The 18,794-nt window shown below is 40.1% G+C and overlaps 1 protein-coding gene across 1 annotated transcript in view; it reads left to right on the top strand.

Annotated features, from left to right (window-relative positions):
* KIF16B (kinesin family member 16B) overlaps positions 1-11,884 on the top strand; it is a 130,461-nt gene extending 118,577 nt beyond the window's left edge. Inside the window, exon 25 of the mRNA XM_040060679.2 lies at positions 10,600-11,884. Coding sequence (XP_039916613.1) covers positions 10,600-10,758 — 159 coding nt within the window. The 3' untranslated portion in view covers positions 10,759-11,884. The remainder of the gene's footprint in view (positions 1-10,599) is intronic.
* Positions 11,885-18,794: the final 6,910 nt, after the last annotated feature.

Consider the following 18,794-nt stretch of genomic DNA (forward strand, 5'->3'; position numbering starts at 1 on the left):
TTGCCACAACAGAAGTACTGAGAAGAGCAATGGTGTTTTTGGTACTTTTCCAGACAACTAGAATCAAGGGGGGCTGGCTATTTGTTCGTTTAAAGATTGAGATGTAGTTTTACCTTATTTCAGCCTGGGTGTAGAAGTGGGCATATTTAATCATAATGGAGGTGAAATTACTTGGAGTGAAAGAATCCAGAGAGCCCAAATTACAAGGATTGTGATTTTAAAACCACAGTAAGTTCAAGGTTTGTGTACAGCATTAAATTCTCTTATTTATCCTAGCTGGTACAAATGCTAACTAACCGAAAGCTTCACAATGCCTTGTTTGTAGGAAACCCCATTACATGAAGTATTTTTATGTGAGATGAACCTGAGAACTCAACTTTGATCTCCAGCATGACATCTAGTTGCACTGTAAACACTTCTGCTTTGGCTTTTGTTAGTATCAAGCCTTTTGAACTGTATTTGACGTTAGCGTAGAGCTTTGGAAAGTAATGTGCAAGATTTTACCTGTACATCTTAAGATAAAACATCTAAATTGTATTTAAAATTATCTACCTGAAATGCCCTATTGAAATCTATTAATTTAGCTTTTCATCAGGGGTCTGTTGCAGGGCAAAACTCTAAATTAATTGTTTTTGCTGTTTAAAGACTGCGATTTCACTTCAGAGCCAACCTTGCTCGGTTAAATCTTCCTGAAATGAAACAGCCAAGAATTCTTTTGAGTAAAGTTAATGAACAGAAGTTAGTTTGTGTCTATCCTTTTTTGCAAATAGAAATCAGTAGATAAGAGTATAGGATCCTTTTTAAAAGTGAATTCAGATGATTTTTTTAAGGAAAAGCTTTGTAAAGGAAGTACTTGTCCCAAGAAATACTTGAGTCAGTGAATATATCTATTCCTGTTTTAACTGCAAGATATCTTTTATTCCTTGGTGCGTTGCTAGATCTGCGAATGACACTAAAAAGAAATTTTCCTGAAATCCCAGCTTCTATGGATACTGTGTTTCTGCATCATATAATTCCCCTGACTATTCTTTTTTCTTCTTCTCTTAGACTCATGCTTTGTTGTAGTAATGAAGATTATTTTTAGTTCTGTTTTCCCATTGTGCAGCCAGAGAACCTGGGCAGGAATCAAAGCTGGCACAGCAGACTGAGCTGCGTTTCTTGACTCTTCGGTCAGAAGCCTTGCATTCGTGGACCCACCAGACTTTCTTTCCTGCTCTTGCTGTCACCAGTGTGTTTAGGGAAAAACAACTGTTACGCCAACAAAATCTGAACAGGCTGCTGCTTAAAGGAAAACAAAAACTCTCCCAAGCCTTAGTCTGTCTCCTTGTCTCTGTTCCCTGTTTCCTTTTCCCTGTTCTCAGGGCTGCGTTTCCTCAGGTTGGTTTGCAGGCAGCAAAGGGAGAAACAAACCTCCCTGGTGAGGTTTTTAGGGATCAGCAGTTGGTTGGAGTGTAGGGCTGGTACCACCAAGGTTGTGGGTTCCATCCCCAGAGTGGCCATTCCATTAAGAGTTGGACTTGATCCTTGTGGATCCCTTCCAGCTCAGAATAACCTGTGATCTGTGGTCTAGAAATAAAGCTCAGCAGTCAGTAGGACCCATGCGTTGTCTTTTGCTGCCACTTACAGAGCTCAGGGAATGAAAGTCAACCTGTTAACAGTATGGTAATGTGAGCCTGAGCTCTGTAGAAGCATATACATCTTCCTGGCATTGCCTCTGCTCTTCTCTTTTCTTGGTACTTTGAACCTCTTTAAAAGATAGACACGCTCAATTTATTTAAAATTAATAATATAATTGTCCTTAACCTCCTCACTTCCTGGTGTCTGCCGATGAGGATTTCAATGATAGGTGTTAATGCAAGAGGCAGGAATAAATCTTGAATGAGCTGCATAATTCAATTTTGCTGTCCAATCTGTAGAACTGTCTGGGGAAAGTATTGTGGATACTGAACTGGCTGAAATATTGCTGTTACCTTCAGCCAAAATTAACCTTCCAAAATTAGATTAACTTAGAAGTCAAATCCTTTGTTTAGTTTTGAGTCTGCATTTTCACTTGAGTTCCTTTGGAGGTGATGATTTCTAGGTTTTTGGGTTTTTTTCAATAAGGCCCTAAATTTTGCCGTACTGTGTTTCCCCTTTAAAAGTAGCATTATGCTGAGACGGCTTCAGGAATCTGGTTCTTAAGGAAAAGGTGAAATAATGGAAATAGCACTTTTTTCTTGAACTTGGATTGATTCTCATTATTTGTCTTATTAGTTTTTGAACTAATGCTTTGCTGGAAACCAGCAATAGAAATGTCTGAGAAGAAAAAAAACCTCAAAATATTTGTCAACAAATTTGAGCAAACAGAATGTTTGAATCTGCCTCAGACCTTGAGGTTTTCCTTGAAGTCATGAGGATAGAAACATTTTACTGAGATTTTAGATTATTCATCACCTGAATATTCGGTATGAACTTCCTTAATACTCCCCACAGGTCTTTGTTTCACTGCCCCATTCCTAAATATATTTAACTGAGAGAACCTATGCAAGTTACAGGTGAATTATTGTTTATATTGCAAAAATCCTATAAAGTGGGGCTAGACTTACCATTTCTGTTTGATTTTTTTAGCTGGCTGACACTAGTCACAAAGACCTTTCAAAGCTCCTGTATACATGTTTATTCAAAGTGATCACTAAAAGGAAATTATTAGACCCAGGCATCAGCTTGCAACATCCCTAATACCAATGCTTCCTAAAACGAGCTTTATGCAGCTGCTCACCAGCCTTGCTCTTGAAGAATGAATGTTTGCCTCTGACAGTGTGGTGGTAAATACTGTTATTAGCAGATTCTAGGTAAGATGGATTTCAGAATACATTCAGAATACATTTGATACTTACTAGAAAATAAAAGGAAACTCTTCTCCTTTTTTCAGAGCTATGAATGCACACCAGTAGCACTGCTGATGCAAAAGCAAACTGCTGCCAGTTTTGGTGTTTGATAATCCTAGAGAGGATAGTCTGAACTACAGAACGCAATATCTTGGAGTGATGGCTTTAATTTCCCACTAGAGGAATAGGGGTGCAGTGGGATCAGGGAAGGAAAGAGCATAGATGCATCCACAAAGACAAGAGAAGAGCGTGTGTGGCTGGGCCATATTGTGAATATCAGTTATATGAAATCCATGTCATAGATCATTTTCTACCTTAGGTATAGTCAGTCTGCACCAGCTGCCTTTCATAACCTCTAGTAAGCACTGAAAAATTTAAGGACAAAAAGAACTGCTTTTCAGCAGCAGCACTGAAGTCTTGCTGGCACTCAGTAAGACTTTGCAGGTAGCAAGTTCACGTCAGGCTCCCATCCGTCACTGCATCATTAGGGCAGCCCAAGGCACATGGCTTTTCTGGTTTTGAAGCATCAACTCTCAAAGAGGGGTTGCAGCAGGGCTGAGCAGCAAAGCATTTAATCTTTTTTGGGGTAGTTCTGCTTCTTGTGTGAAACCCTGGCTTCAAGAAGGGAATAAATAACTAATTTTACTTATTGGCTTTACTCACAGTCACTAGATACAAAGAAGCAGAACTTTTCATAGGTCAGCTGTTGAAGCCATGCCAATAAAAAATTACTTTGATTAAATACTGTAGACCTTCAGCTAGCCCACAACGATGGAGACATTATTCTTGTGATAGAAACACATGATGAAGATGGTCACTGAGAAGGAACAATAGCCTGAGGTTATTTTCTGTATGAGTTAATTTTAAGCTCTGGTTCGACAGGCTACTGGATGCAAAAGGAATGGTAAGTGTGGTCTCATGTGCTCAAACTCTGGGCCTGATTCAAAATCAGGTCTGAAGCCTTGCTCCGCAGAGTTTATTAGGGATAACTTAGCATAATATATGTATCTCTTTAGAAGAATTTTACTGTTTCTTTCTTTAGGTGTATAGCTTTGGGTCCCTACCTCAAAAATGATCTTTTGTGATCAAATGTTTATGTCCATTACAGCCAAATAATTAAATAGGGTTTTCAATTTGAAGGCCTTTTTATTTTTCCTTTTCCTTTTTAGATATTTCAGAGTATCAGAAAATAAGGAGGTATGCTTATCATGATTTAGTAAGTTTAGAAAACGGGACAGCATATAGTTTGAGCTCCAGTTTAACTCCACATCCTAAGGTGTTTTGCTGTCAGGATGGAATAAATTTCCCAAAATACTCCTACAAATCAAGTTTTGAGGTTGTGTACCTTCATCACAATCTCCATTAATGGCTCTGCACATACAGATGTAGGCAGATGAATAAAAAGCGTGCTCAGCCAAGGACACTGGGTTGAATTTGGTGCTACTCCTTTCCAAGGCAAGTGTTATCAGTCATCCTCCAGCATGGGATTTCACCAGAGGAAGAGAGGGTGATGGTTGGTAGGTGTTTGCCAAGCCCACTCCAGCAGATTACACAGCCTCTACCAGCCCAGGGATGCGTGCTAAATTCAAACCTGTTGTTCTTTCTAAATAAATTTTGACAGGGCTTGCTTTGACTTGCGCCCTGGAGAAAAGATTGGTTTCCTTCGCTGGTCAGGTCTGGTTTGATCCTTTTCCATGGCCATTCACTTTCCAAAGAGGACTCACACTGATAGACCAGCTGTAAATCATAGCCCTTGCTGCCTTTTTTTTGCTTCCCTGCTAGCCCACAATTCCGTTTTCATTGGAGCTGCCTAAAGCCAATAAACGTAAGCTTTTAGCATGCAGACATTGTAAGAAATAATAAGTCCTCTGGATTTTAAAAAAAATTTAGGCAGAATAAGATTGTAATTTTGGATGTCGACTGACTTCAGAAGTTAATTCAATTGATGTGGCATAATAGTAATTCAGCATAATGTGCTCATGCCATTAGACTTGCACAGAAAAATGCTCCAAATAGCTGTAATGAATAGTGTGGGTTTTGAAAACCTGAGAGAGCAGTTTCACCTTGAATCATAACTGGCATCCCTCAGAATGCCTGCACATTAAGAAAATTCAAAAAGGTACATGAATTTGAGTAAATTTCAGTACTACCTTGGGTAAAATTAAATTTTAGTGTCACTCAAGCACTTCTGGAGATGTAGAGGCAAAATCTGCTTCACCTGTACAACCCTGGAGGAAACTAGCTCTGATTCAAGGAATCTGCATTATGCTGTGCATCATACCGACCACTCCCTGGCTCTCCAGTTCACGGATCATCTCATCTGTGGGAATTCAGAGTCTCGCTGTGGAATTGCCTATGATGCATTGTAGTGGTGGCAGTTGGTACCTGCTGTTCTTCCACCCCCAAGAGTCCTGCTGCAGAAGAGTCCTCTGAGAGACCTGGCAAAATATTCAACTCTGTAATGCACTCTGCCTCCACAGCAGCTTTCCCAAAAACCCACCTGAATCCTTCTGGGTCTTTGGAAGAACCACTCCTGAGGAAATGCATGCCAAGAATGCAAAGGGCCTCTGGACCATTCACAACAGGGTGTTTTTTCCACTCTTTCCCAGTCAAGCTCACCTCAGCTGCCAAGAGAGTCAAGTGCTGCTACCCAGCTGTCACCCCAGCATTAGAAATGTGTTCTGCCCCCATGTGTCCTGACAGTATTGAAGTACACTGCACACCAGTGTCAACCTTGTATTCTTATGGTTCTGATGTGTCAGGTCATCAGATCCACACAGTCCAATAGACCTGATTTTCTCTCTCTGGCTTTTTTAGTCCTGACTATTGTTCCCTCCCTGGGCATGCCTTCTGGAGGTCCTTTCAAGGGCATCAGACACGTCATCCTCCCCTTTGTAACACCTAGTGCTCACTCTTGGGAGACTGGAGCTACATTCCTTCTGATGGAACTCCCTCTGTTAGTAGTTTCCTCCTTTAGTTTATGCACCCGTGCTGCCTGGATGGAAGTAGGCTTTCCATCTTATCTTCTCATGTCTCCCTCATGCTCATAAGGAAAGAACCACAGATCAGCTTGTGGGGTGCACCCCCTCTCCCTAGCTGGGGGATGTCTGCTTCTGATAACATGGGCTCTGATGTACCAACAAGACTTGGAGAGGGCTTTCCCTGAGCTCCATGCTGAGTTTCTGATGAGGCTCTGCAATTCTGTCTACCAATTTCAACATGTGCTCTCTCAGGTCTTTCCACAGACGACATTAGGGCTTCTTTTGGGTGGTGTACAGAGTCTTTTTAGTAGACAAATGCAGGAGGACATGCCTTCCCATTTCTGCATTCCAGTAGGTTCCCTTTGCATGCCTTGTCTTTTGAACAGATCCTTGTTTTTGTGATCACACATTGGAAGCAAATCATGTGCCTTTCTGCTTGCTTTGGGGTAGTCTTTCTTGGGAAGAGCTGACTTTGCAAATACCTAATTACAGCATAATGTGATTTTTTAGAGTCAGGGAATATGCTTCAATCTGTCTGGCTTTGAGGGGTTTTTTTTGGATTTGTATCCTATAGAAAGAGCTGTGATACTTGTGTATGCTTCGCTCTATGGATAATTCAAATCAAGATCTGATTTAAAGCCTGCAGCACTTAACACTAGTCAATGGAATAATTACGTGATTGTGCTGGGAGGAACTAACATCTATATTAAAGGGAGAGAGGAGCCTATGTTAGAAGTTAGATGAACAAGTTAATTAGTCCTTCCTCTGTCACCAGTGACCTTCTATGACCTTGTGGTAGAGCCTGTGACTGTCAGATTGACATGAAGGTCTTGAAAAGGTGGTAGTGTTTCACAAAAAAGAGGCTATTGTCAAAAAAAGTCCCCAAAGCCTTGTAAGGTTTATCTTATTAAACTTTCTGGTGCTTTCAGCTCTGGCATATATTAGCAGGTGGTATTTCTAATGCCAGTTTTAAAATGTAACTTCTGAAATATTTTAAGCACTGACTTTTTTTTTTTTTTTAATGAAATTGCTAGAAATAGCAGTATGAAAGCAAAAGCTCCAAGTGCTTTCACTCTCTGAAAGTACTAGAGTTGATGAGTTTTTAAGCACACCAAATTTTAATGAAAAAATCCAATTCTTGCTAAGCTCTGCTATTGGTCTCTGAGGCTATCACTGTTAGTAATGGATTAGGAGAACAATGTCACTGAACTGAATTCCTCTTTAATATGACACAACTGAAAAGATGATAAGACGACTTTCACATTTCAGAAATCTTTTTGATTGTAGTAACTTTAATAACTTTAAATTAAGTTATGGCTTTACATTAAAATGTATAAAATTGTGAAGTCCCCACATCACAAAGTAGTGCAAAAATTGTTAGAATAACTTTGTTGTACTGATGAATTGAGCAGAAGATGAACACTGGCCTACTGCTAAAGAGGTGAACCTTGTTAAAATGATTTTTAATAAGCTTTTTAAAGGGTTTCCATTTTGCTATTTGCATAATTAAAAGGGATGGAAAACTACTCTGACTAGGTAAAGAAAGAAAAGCCTTTGGGCCTCATACCACTTTCTCCAGTTTAGTTTCATTTGCAAAGTTAAAACTTTCAGGTTCAGCTGTCATAAATTTTTAGTTAGAGGGCTTGAAGGTTGTGTTGCCTTTAGAGAGGGCAAACTCCACTGCTTTTCGTCTTTTGGATTAGTTTTTAACCTGCCTTTCTACCCCTTGCTTTGTACATGCAGAGTGTTTCCATTCTCTAAACTGGTGTTCCTGAGTGTGTGTTTAGCCAGAACACCCAACATGATTGGTGTGTAAGTTGCCCATTTTACATCTCTGTTACAGTGCCAAGGTCTTGTGCCCTCACACTGAGACATTTACAAACGTATCATTAGGATATTTTCCAGCAAACCAGCAGCATAGCAGGTCAAATGCTATTAGTGAAATGGAACTCCAAACACTGGAGGAACACTGATTGCCAGACTAAATAATCCAGAACAAATGGCCAGAGTCTAACAAACAAAAATGAGTAATAAACCAACCGTGTTGGAATGTTTTGGCAGTTAACTAGTTTTATCTTTTCTAGATAATCATGCAAACCTAGTAGCTATTACACAGTGCTTTGCATGCCAGGGACAGTGTTGCTATCAGTAGGAAATCACATCATTGATTTGTATAAAATTTGGACCCGTGAAGGTATCTTGAGCTTGCCAGTCTCTGCTAAGAAATTTTTTTTCAAGGACACATCAAAAGGATTCTGTAAATAGACAAAAATTGTGTCTGCTGCTTGAAATGGATTTTAATACAAAAGACTTGAAAACAACTCTCCTGTCCACTGAATGCTGGCAGACCTTGCTCCTACTCCAGCTGCTTGCAGGGCTGCAATGAAGTCCATGCTGAATCCCTTCTGGATCTCTAAGGAATATTTGGTCATTTCTGACACTTGGTGTTGATGTGTTCCTGCCCCTCTCCCAGCTTGCTGTGACCCTTCTCCTTGTCACATCTGAATTTGGGAAGCATCTTTCCATATGTTGCAAGGAGCGCTCTTCTTTTTCTCCTGTCACTTTCCTCCACTCTGCTGTCCATGGCAGCCAACAGGACAGAGCAACCTTCCCCTGCAGTGCCCTGCCACAGCTCTTTGATCAAAGCTTGTGATGTGAGCGCTTCTGCCATCAGTCACTGTTCCCTCACTACAGGGGAACACTCCCAGACAATGTCTTTGGGCAGAGCAGCCTGTATTTCAATGAAGCAACAGCTTCTTTGTGTCAAGGGCACAGCAGCTCTGGGCTGTATTAACATATCAGCATTGCAAACAGGGTAAATGCAGATCTGGGTTTTATAAGAGGGCTAATTTGTTCAGAGGTGGTTGTTGAAGAGCACATAATGTCAAGCCATATGGCAGGAAACCTTCATACAAAATTAATTCCATCGTTATCTGGTAGGGTCTGCTTGTTTCCACTTTTCCCAAGGATCTATTTTGTGTTCAAAGAACCTGTGCTATTCACTCATCAGCTCTGGAGCACAGATGTGGAAAAGAAGCCTACCTGCTGTTCGTAGTGTGTCACACAAGTGTATGCTTAGGGCAGAGGGATTTTTTACTTTGCCATTAGAGCTATCGTGCCAAAACAATGAGTAATGGCTTTACAGAGAAGGCATGACAGTCAATTATCTGGCCATACATACCAAGGTGAATGCAGCAGGTTTTGTGATGTGCCCAGTGAGATATTTCGGTACCTTTGAGCCTTTGGTAGTCATAAACTAGAATTATTGCAGTAACTTTTCAGCACGGTGCTAAAATGCTAACAGAATGCTGTTTTACATTTGATTTTCTACCATATTCATCCTTCAGGAATTACTGGTTTGAGACTTCTTCTAAAGAACCCTCCTTTGAGAGCTAATTATGAAAAACGTTTTTCTGTTTCTCACTTTAAATTACCTCTTAGTCTATTGCAGTTCATCTTGAAGGCATTTTTGTAGAGAGTTTTTTTTCATGAACATTAATACAACCTGTGGCAGATCTGAATGGAATAGAAAATTTCACCATTTCTGCCAAGAGAATAGTTTTTGTCTCAGCTGCTTTTTTTTGTTTGTTTTCCTTCTTTCTGTATTATTGAAACAGCTGGGTTCTTAAACAGGTAGCAGGTTGTTATAATTTGGAGGAATTCTTGAGAAATGAGTGAATAATTAGGGCAGTCTCCTGAACAAACCACTTCCATAACCCCAAAACTGCTGCATTCAAATAACTAATTGTTGTCTTCTTCAGAGGAGAATGTGCTTCTCTGTCTTGTAAATATATTTCTCATGGAATCCAAGTCTAGTGAATGATTTGAAAGTTATCTCTTTCTGTCTGTGGTACAGAAAAGGAGTTTATCCCTGTGCTCCAGATGAGATTTCCCTTGCAGGTGTTTGGGTGACACTGGATGCATTTGTAGTATCTGTCTGATCAAACCCTTTACCTAGAGTGTTTTGTTCAGAAGTTATAAATATAAGTTATTAAGTCACGCTAATTGAAGCCCAGTATGATGGAAGCTTTGTCAGGTTTGTGAAAACTAACTGTGTTAATGTACATCCCCCAGTTTCTCTAGGTACAAATGTGACCTCAAGTTGCACAGTGGTTGGTGAATATTAACTTACTGGAAGGTAAAGAAGTGTCTCCCACTTGCTTCTCATTAGTAAGACTTTAAAAAAAAAAAAAGAAAAGAAAAGGAAATTTTGAGGGCAACTCATTGAAAAGATACTGATAGGTTCTGACATAATATGGAATTCATGAAAATCTTTCTGCAGATAGCCTTCATCAAAACAAACCCCAATCAATGCAAGCATTGTGGAAGCTTCATGAGGGAAAGATTTTTAAAGTCCTCTTGTGTCCGTATGTAGTGAACATCCTGCAGAATGGATTTGAGGTTTGCACCTGCTATGTTTGGTAGTGCTAGACAATAGTATTAGTATGTCACGATTGGCAGAAAGCATTACAATGATGGCAGGGCAAATCAGGAAGCATCACACAACCACAGGAAAGAAAAAGTGTTGCCAAGCTGGGCATAAGAAGGAAGTGGAAAATACTTATTTTCTGCTTTCCCTGAGCTTAATAAAGACATTTCAGTAGACTGTTTCATAAATGGATTAGAATGCTATTGAAAGGAATAGTCACAGCCCATGGAAATCTTTTGGGGGTTTTTTGCTGTTCATTTAATTTTTCGAAGTGGTTGTAATCAATTTGATCAAGTAAACCATTTTACATTTCATTCCACAGAAATACCTCAGGAGCTTTTTCTCTGCAATGCTGAAGTCTCCATCATCTCCGCTGAACATTGATAAAGTGGGGCTGACGCTGTCAAAATACACCGTCTGTGAATTCTCACCCTTCTTCAGGAAAGGCGTTTTTGACTACAGCAGCCATGGGACCAGCTAAGTTTTGGGCCAGGATCCTTATGCTCTGGAGGAGTATGGTTGGAGTGGTGCCTTCACTTTTGTGTGAGAGGAATGAGGGAAAGAAAAAAAAAATAATGTGTCACCTCTATCCCTGGAAAGTTGCATCCAAACAGCGCCAATTAGAGAGAGCTCCCACCCTAACGTCTATCCTTTACCAGCTCTCAAGTTGGTGCCTGCATTATCCTGGCATGGAGTATACAGACATTTTTGTGTACATTGATCTGTGAATAGTGTACAAAGATTCTGAGTTTGTATCCCCTTCTTGGCAGCAGTGCTTCCTTCTCATTTGCTCAGATACTTTGTTCTGGCCGTTGAAGAGCATCTCGTGTTTACCATGGCAGTGTGTCATGCTGACAGAGGGTTTCTGAGCGGCCTTTTGGTTTCTGTCCAAGCTGTTCCTTAAAGAATCCTATCCTTTGTTTCTTTATAGCATAGTGTCACATTTAAGGTAATGATCCTACTCCACTGTTGTTTCATTTTCTTTCCCTTCCAGATACACTGCTTAACTATTTGACTGTATAATTGTATAGTTTTTCTCAGAAGAATTAAAGGACCTGGGTAACTTGAATGCTTACAAAAATATATGCAGCAGAAAGAATATAATTTAAACCCAGTCAGAGTTCTCCATGCTTGGTTGTTTGGAGGCAAAACAAATCACTCACCTTTAATAAAGAAGCAAAGGAAGCAATAGTTACCAAATAACATGGTCAGCATCTTTTCAGATTTTGTAATCATTCAGACTGTAAACCGAAACTCTGCACTGTACAGAGCTCATAGCTATGCATAAAGCTGATGCAAAGTGCTATACATTGTTTTTAAAATAGCTTCTTCACAATAGTTGTAAAACCTGAGGTTTATTTGCATCAGTTAAAATTTGCAGGATTTAAATAATAGTACTTTAAAATGACTCAGGACTTATTCAGACTTGCACATGTATATACAGGTAGAACTCATTTTATATTGCTGCAGATTCAAAAATATGTATACACTGTTTGGAATTGAGTATGTGTATATGTTAATGTATAATTGGTTGTATAAAAATTGGAATTGAATGACTTCCAGTTATTAAAATGCATAATGAAAGGTAAGTTTTGTGTGCTGTTTATTCAGTGTGTGAAGCATTTTTTCTGAGTTACGTCACTGATATTAGGTTGTGGTAATCAAACTATTTCATGACATTGAAAATTACTATTAAAACCTAAAGCAACAACACTGGTGTCATTTTTATTTCATGGCCTAAATTATAGGAAAAGTAGTGTTTTATATTTATTATGATATATCCATGGTCCTGAAGGAAGTGGCCAAGGAAGGCACTATCCATCATATTTGAGAAGTGATAGCACTCTGGTGAAGCTCCCATTGACTGGAGAAGGGGAGACATAACCTTCTTTTTTAAAAAGGGAAATGAGAGGAAGACCCTGGGAACCACAGGCCAGTCAGTCTTACCTTGGTGCCTGGCAAGATCATGGAGCAGGTCCTTTTGGAAACTCTGCTAATGCTCACGGTAAATAATGTGGTAATTGGTGACTGCCAATATGCCTTTAGCAAAGGCAAATCACGCCTGACAAATTTGGTGGCTTGGGAGGACCTTCTAGAGCCCCTTCCCATACCAACAGGGAGCCAGCTGGAGAGGGACAAGGGCATGCAGGGATAGTGGGAATGGCTTTAAGCTGGTTTTATTAGATATTAGGAAGAAATTCTTGACTATAAGAGTGGTGAGGCACAGGCACAAGTTGCACAGAGAATCTGTGGGCAGCCCCTTCACTGGAGGTGCTCAAGGCCAGGCTGAATGGGGCTGTGAGAAACCTGATGAGAAACACCAGGAAGATGTCCCTGCCTGTGGCAGGGGCATTGGAACTAGAGGACTTTAAAGGTCCTTTCCAAACCAGGCCCTTTTATGATTCTACGATGAGAATAACTGGGTTATTAATTACCATTAATAAGCATAGCCTGCCACAATAAGCATCTCTAATTAAAAATTTTAAAAGAAAATGAAAATACAATGGCTGATTTAAATTTTGAGAGTATTTTTATAATTTTGATTCATTTCAGGGAAAACAAAAGTTAGGGTAAAATTTCTAAGTCCTCTTAGCAGCAGGGTAGGATTTACTGCCTTTGAATGTGTCTGACTTTTCTGACTCTAACTGACTTGGGAAGCTAAGCATTCCAATCAAACCTGTTGATAAATAAATGACCCTAAATCTCACTTCAAAGCCAGTGACTATTCTGTTTCTTCTTCTCCCTGTTTCCCTTCCTACTTCATTGCAATGAAGTATGATAAAGAATTAATACCTTGGAGTCTTTAGAAAAATTATTTTGCATAACTGTAGAGCATTATTTCCTGTGTGCCACTTTTATGAAAGGACCTAGCAGGCCAAATCATGGTAAACTGCTTTATCTGCACAGATAAACCCATTCCCTGCAGTTGTCTTTCCTGAAAAACTACCAATGTGCTGAGCAGAGCTCCACTGCACCACGTGGTGAATGCTGGTCATGAAAAGGTAAAAGCAAACAGGACTCCTAGATGTATTTGGTGTTACTTTGGATTTGGAGAACCTGTTTAAGAAAACTCAATAAAGAGTTAAGTCAAGTGAAATTTTTGAATTTTTTTTTTTTTTTTTTTTTTACTTTAATTTAAAAGAAGGCTTGTACTGGATTCCTGTCTACAGTGCAAATTGATTCAGGGAGAACCAGATGCTCCAGAGGTGTAAACCTGCCTATAAGATGGTTAAATTATGTTGTCTAGTTTATCTGACCTGCACTGTTTAATGTGTACATTGCAAATAACAAAGGTCAATTAATCACTCTATTAACAATGTCATCAAGTTAAAAGCTACAGACTTGTGAATGTAAGCATGAGATTAGGACCACAACCCCAGCCTACCAGCTTTTCCCATCTTCTTACCTATTTTTCACTGGTATCCAGAGTTTAATCAATGATGGCAAGCTCAGGCTAAGCTAGGAGGCATCTTTGAATAATTACATCAGTAAAAAATACGATGGCTGTTTATAACCTACAGTCTTTAAACCCAGACTTCATGAGAAGTTTTCAGTAGAAGCTGAAATGCATGTCGAAATTGCTAGCCATTTTAAAGATGTTCCAATTGCATTTCTCTGTAGATATCCTCAGGCTCTAAAATTAGCCATTAATTTTATTTTCAACATACTGACACTTTCAACAACATTGTGAAAGTTATTTTCAGGCCTGGTATGGGTGGTGATTTTTTTTCCAAGTCCCTCAATAATTGAGAAATGTCCTTAAGTAAAACCTAACTTATGTATCAGTCCCACATATATTTCAGGCAAAGTGTGTGTTTAAGTGCTTTACTATAATGGAGCTATCACACCCATGCAACTGAAATCATGCCTCCATTAAAGTCACCAAACCACTTGGCTCATATCCTTGCTGAGCCTACAGCAGTTTTTCATCAATAGGTTTGCACCAAAAAAAAGGCCAAAAAAGCACACTGGAGATGGTGCTTGGCTCTTTTTTTCTTTTCTATATAACATGAACAAAATGCAAAAAAACTTTGAGGAAAGCCTTCTTGTTGGTCTTGACCCTTCTCTCCTTTTACTGGAAGTGCTTTTCCCCTGAATATGTTGCTGTTCATAGACAGGAGGTTGAGCAGCCCTCAAAGCCCTTCTGATAAAGGACTCCTGGCAATCTCCTCACTCCTGTAGGTGAGAATAAGAAATAGGTTTGTAGTAGACTGTGATAGAGCTTGAAATTTAAATGCTACCAGCTCACCAAAGCCCCAGAGTTGGAAAAAATAAATTATTTTTAACTTAGCAAGTTTCTTATGTCCACCCCTGAGTTTATTTTCTCTGTGTTTCATTAGATTCTGGGAAAAAATATGTTTGATAAGCTAAAGAGCAAAAACTTTCTGGCTTCCAACCTCATAATGGGAAATAGAAGATATTCCTTTGCAGGACAGACTTCATGAGCAATTAAGATCTATGCAGTTGTACAGGCTCTGAACCAGTTAAAGGCTTAAAGTCTGGATATTTTTTCTTGGCGAAGCTGTGAAGTGAACTTTCGATATACTGGGTCCTCCAGCTTTTTAAAGATGTTGTTTTATTATTTTAAGAGAGTGCTTTGTTATTACTGGTGGCAAACCAGAATGCTGTTGTAGATGTACCTTTTTTGTCGTAATTCAATGAAATCAAAGTCGATTAGGAACAAAAATATCATAAAATATAATCAGTTAGGGTTGGAAAAGGCCTTTAAGATCATCAAGTCCAACCATTAACCCAGCTCTACTTTGTCACCAATAAACCATGTCCCCAAGTGCTACATCCACACATTATTTGGACATTTCAAAGGCTGGTGATTCCACCATTTCCCTGGGCAGCCTGTCCCAATTCCAGACTATCCTTTCAGCAGAGAAATCTTTCTTGATATCTAATCTAAATCTCCCCCTGATGCGACTTGAGAAAGAAACAAGGAGGGGAAATGAACTGTGACCTGAAAATGAATTTTGTGGGAAACAGGTAAACTTCCTTATACCACCTGTCTAGTACAGTTAAATCCATAAAAGAGCTCACCCAACTGGCTGAAAATACCCAATCACAAATGATAATGTCTTTTTGAGATTGAGTTTCTTTTGTCTTTCTGAGATTGAGTTTTAAAAGGAAGGTGTAGGGAAGGCATATTAAGGGTGAACATTATTGTTTGACAAAATGGAGGCAAGATTTTGGACCAGAATCCTTAGCCTCATGTCTGCAGTGTGTAACAAGCCTAAGAAGCAAAAATGCAAGTGGCAGCATGGGAAACCCTGTATTTTTTTTCTTCTTCACACCTTCATTTTCTTTATAAACTGACAATTTTCTCCATAGTTGTGAGGACATTGGAGCATGTAGCACAACTTTTGCACTCACACAGAATTTTGGTGGTTGTTTTTTGAAACTGGTTTCAGAAAAAGAAATAGGTCTAAGAAAAATGGTTACACACTCTTTCAAAGTCCTTCTCAGTTTCTTTTTTCTCATGACAGTTTTGTCCAGGTGGCTTGTTCTCATTCTTTATAAGTTTTCAATTACTTCCCATCTGTAGTCTTGTTTCACAGATGGTTTATAAGAATGTACTGGGAAGAATTGAAGAGAAAGCAAATCCTTTATTATATGACAAATAGTAGTTATCATCTTCTGATAACTTGTTCTGCACTCCTGTTGCAAAGTACAACACGCAGTTTTGATCTTTCTAGATCTGAGCCTTCGAAGGTCTTGCACACTACAGCAATAACTGGGGTGTTATTGCACTTTTTCATGATCATTCCCCTATCTTTTCCCATTGTAATCAATGTCTGACGTGAGCCTTTCTTCAAACAAAGTTTTTTGGGGGAGAGAGCCTTTTACTTAATATTACTGCCTTGTTTAGGTCTTTCTGGGGCTCTGCTTTCTGTCACCATCCTTGCCCAACAGGGCACATTAACCTGTTTTAATGTTACCTTGGGACATTATCTGTTTTTCTGTTTCCTTCAAGGCATGGATTGGAGTTCATCAGCTGAAATCACATTTAAGTTGTTTTCTGCAAAAATCAGCGGTCCTTGGGTTTTGATAATGGGAATTACAACGTAAATCAGAATCTCAAAAGTGCCTAGGTGAAAATTGTTAATGGTGTTGTTGTTCTACCTGGGAAATCAGTGTGTTTTCAGGACTTCTGCATCATGGTTAGTTTTTTTTTTCCCCACGTGTGAATACCTTGGAGATGTATGGGTTGCAAATTACTCCTTTCCATGGTGCAGAGTGGCATGCTGATACTAGGTATAAAATTAATCTACTGATAATGAGACCTTCAAGAATTGTTCTGTGGAGACTAATGACGTGTGTATCAAATCACCTGTTTTTCTCACAGAGTTCAACAGGAGAGAAAGCAAAGCTCTACTGCTGAAAAAAACAAGCCATGGCATATTTTCATCCACAACCATCTCCAATTCTCATTATTTTAGTAGCTGAGCAACAAGAGAAGAGTGCTGAACAACGCAGAAGCAGTGGAGCCCTCTGAAAGATTAACATAAGAGTGCAAACAGAGCCCTCTGGATGATTAGCCTAAGAGAATGTGAACAATTAAATACATTTCTCTGTCTGTCCTGTGTTCAGATCTGTCCTGTTCTGAGCTTGGGAGTGCTCATTAATACAGTGTGGATAAAAGAAAGTGCCAGTTCTGGGTAGCAAGTGCTTCCAGGAGGTACAGTGGACACCCTTTGAGCTGCAACACAGAAAGGTTGCTCAGCGGTGTGTGAAATCAGAACCTTGGACAAGCTTCCAAGCTGCGTGAGCGTATTGATTCTGGCACCTGCTTCCATAAGCAGGTGCTCAGGTTTATGTGCCCAGATGAAGTTACTTCTTAACATCTTAATTACATACCAGGCTCTGGCTGTATCTATTGTGTGAGTAGTTCTAGGTGTTGTTAGGAAAGACAGTGGGGAGTGGAAGTACACAAAAAGAAAAGCTGCAAGGAAATTAAAACAAAACAAAACAAACAAACAAACAAACAAACAAAACCCAACCAAACAAACAAACAAAAAAACCACCAAAAAAACCCAACCCCAGACCAAACAAGCAAAACAAAACAAAGTGCTTGTTCGAAAATCAAAGGTATGACAGACTTCTTTATCTGTGGTAATTTAACATTCACATAACATTATTTACTGTATAGAACCAGAATTGCTCAAATTTGTCAAGTCTATCAGCAAATAAGTGCATCTCTTCACACTGCTCATTTCATATGCAAAGGGATTTCACTACTGTTCTTTTGTAGTGGTGGAACAGGATTTTAGGGAAAAGGGACTCTGCTGGGTGTGTTGGCAGCATGTATTTCATTCTGTGTGAATTAAATCAAGGGTGGAATTTAAAAGTCATATTGAGCAATCTGGCCTTTTAAAAGCATGATGAGATTTTACAGGGCAAATTTCAGCCTGTTTATTAGCACTCATCTGGCATCCTGCATGCTCCAGGACAAAAGGCACACAATCATTTTCACTATACCATTATGAAATCTGTTGAATTACCTTTGACAAGGCCACTAAATGAGACTGCCTTGATGATACTCTGGAAAATCAGCGACAACAAGACTTTCTTGGGTTAAGTGGTTTATTATCCAGGCATGAAGGCTTGGGCTGTGGTTATTAAGGCTGCACAAAGCCCTTTGCTAAAAATTTCTTGGCCAGTATCTGTCCTGGTTTTAAGGACCAGGTGTCTTCCGGGGAAGGTGGGAAGCTCCCTTGGAATGGAAAATGTGATACCCTTCCCTCCACGTTATTATAACTGAAATTGTGGGGCTTTCAGGCAAAGATATGGGAAAAGGAATAACAACCCTTTATTAGAATATATATATACACACACACACCCAAGGAAGACCAACAACAAACAAAAACCAAAACCCAGTAAAAACCTTCCCTCGGCCGTGGCGCTTTCCCCTTGGGTGCAGTTCCTCTCACAGCCAGGAGGGGCGCTGCTGGCTCACGGCCAGGCAGGGGTGGTGCGATGATTCCCCCGGGCCCGCAGGGGGCGCTGTCCCCCTCACGCAGCAATGGCGGGCGGGCCGGCGGGAGAGACGGAAAAGGTGCTGCCTTTGTAAACTCAGGGTGGAGGTGGGAGGCAGCCAGTCCCTGTGCCAATCCTGATGGGCAAGATAGACTGTAGCATGGACTTTGGAGCAGCAAGCTGGAACACCAGATGTGAGCATACCCCAGGGTGAGGGAGAGGGGTGGACAACATGGGGTGTCGAGTTAAAGTGTAGCAAAAAACTCAAAGCAGCAGCAGGAAAAAAAACCAGCCGGGCTGGGCAGCGGCAGCCAGGCTCCTGCAAACAGCCCAGAGATGCTCCCTCTGGAGCGGGGGAAGGGATTGGGATACAGGGATTTTCCCTGAGGGACCCGAGTAGATGGTGAGGGCCCTTCCCAGTGAGGCTGTGGTTTGCAAAGGTTCCAGTTCAATGGCCGCTCTTAAGAGCAAAGCCTCATTCATGGGAGGAGAAGCAGTGAAGGACAGAACTCCGCAGTGGCAGTGAATTGTCCC

This window comes from Hirundo rustica, chromosome 3 (assembly GCF_015227805.2).
Source record: "Hirundo rustica isolate bHirRus1 chromosome 3, bHirRus1.pri.v3, whole genome shotgun sequence".
NCBI classification, from domain to species: Eukaryota; Metazoa; Chordata; class Aves; order Passeriformes; family Hirundinidae; genus Hirundo; species Hirundo rustica.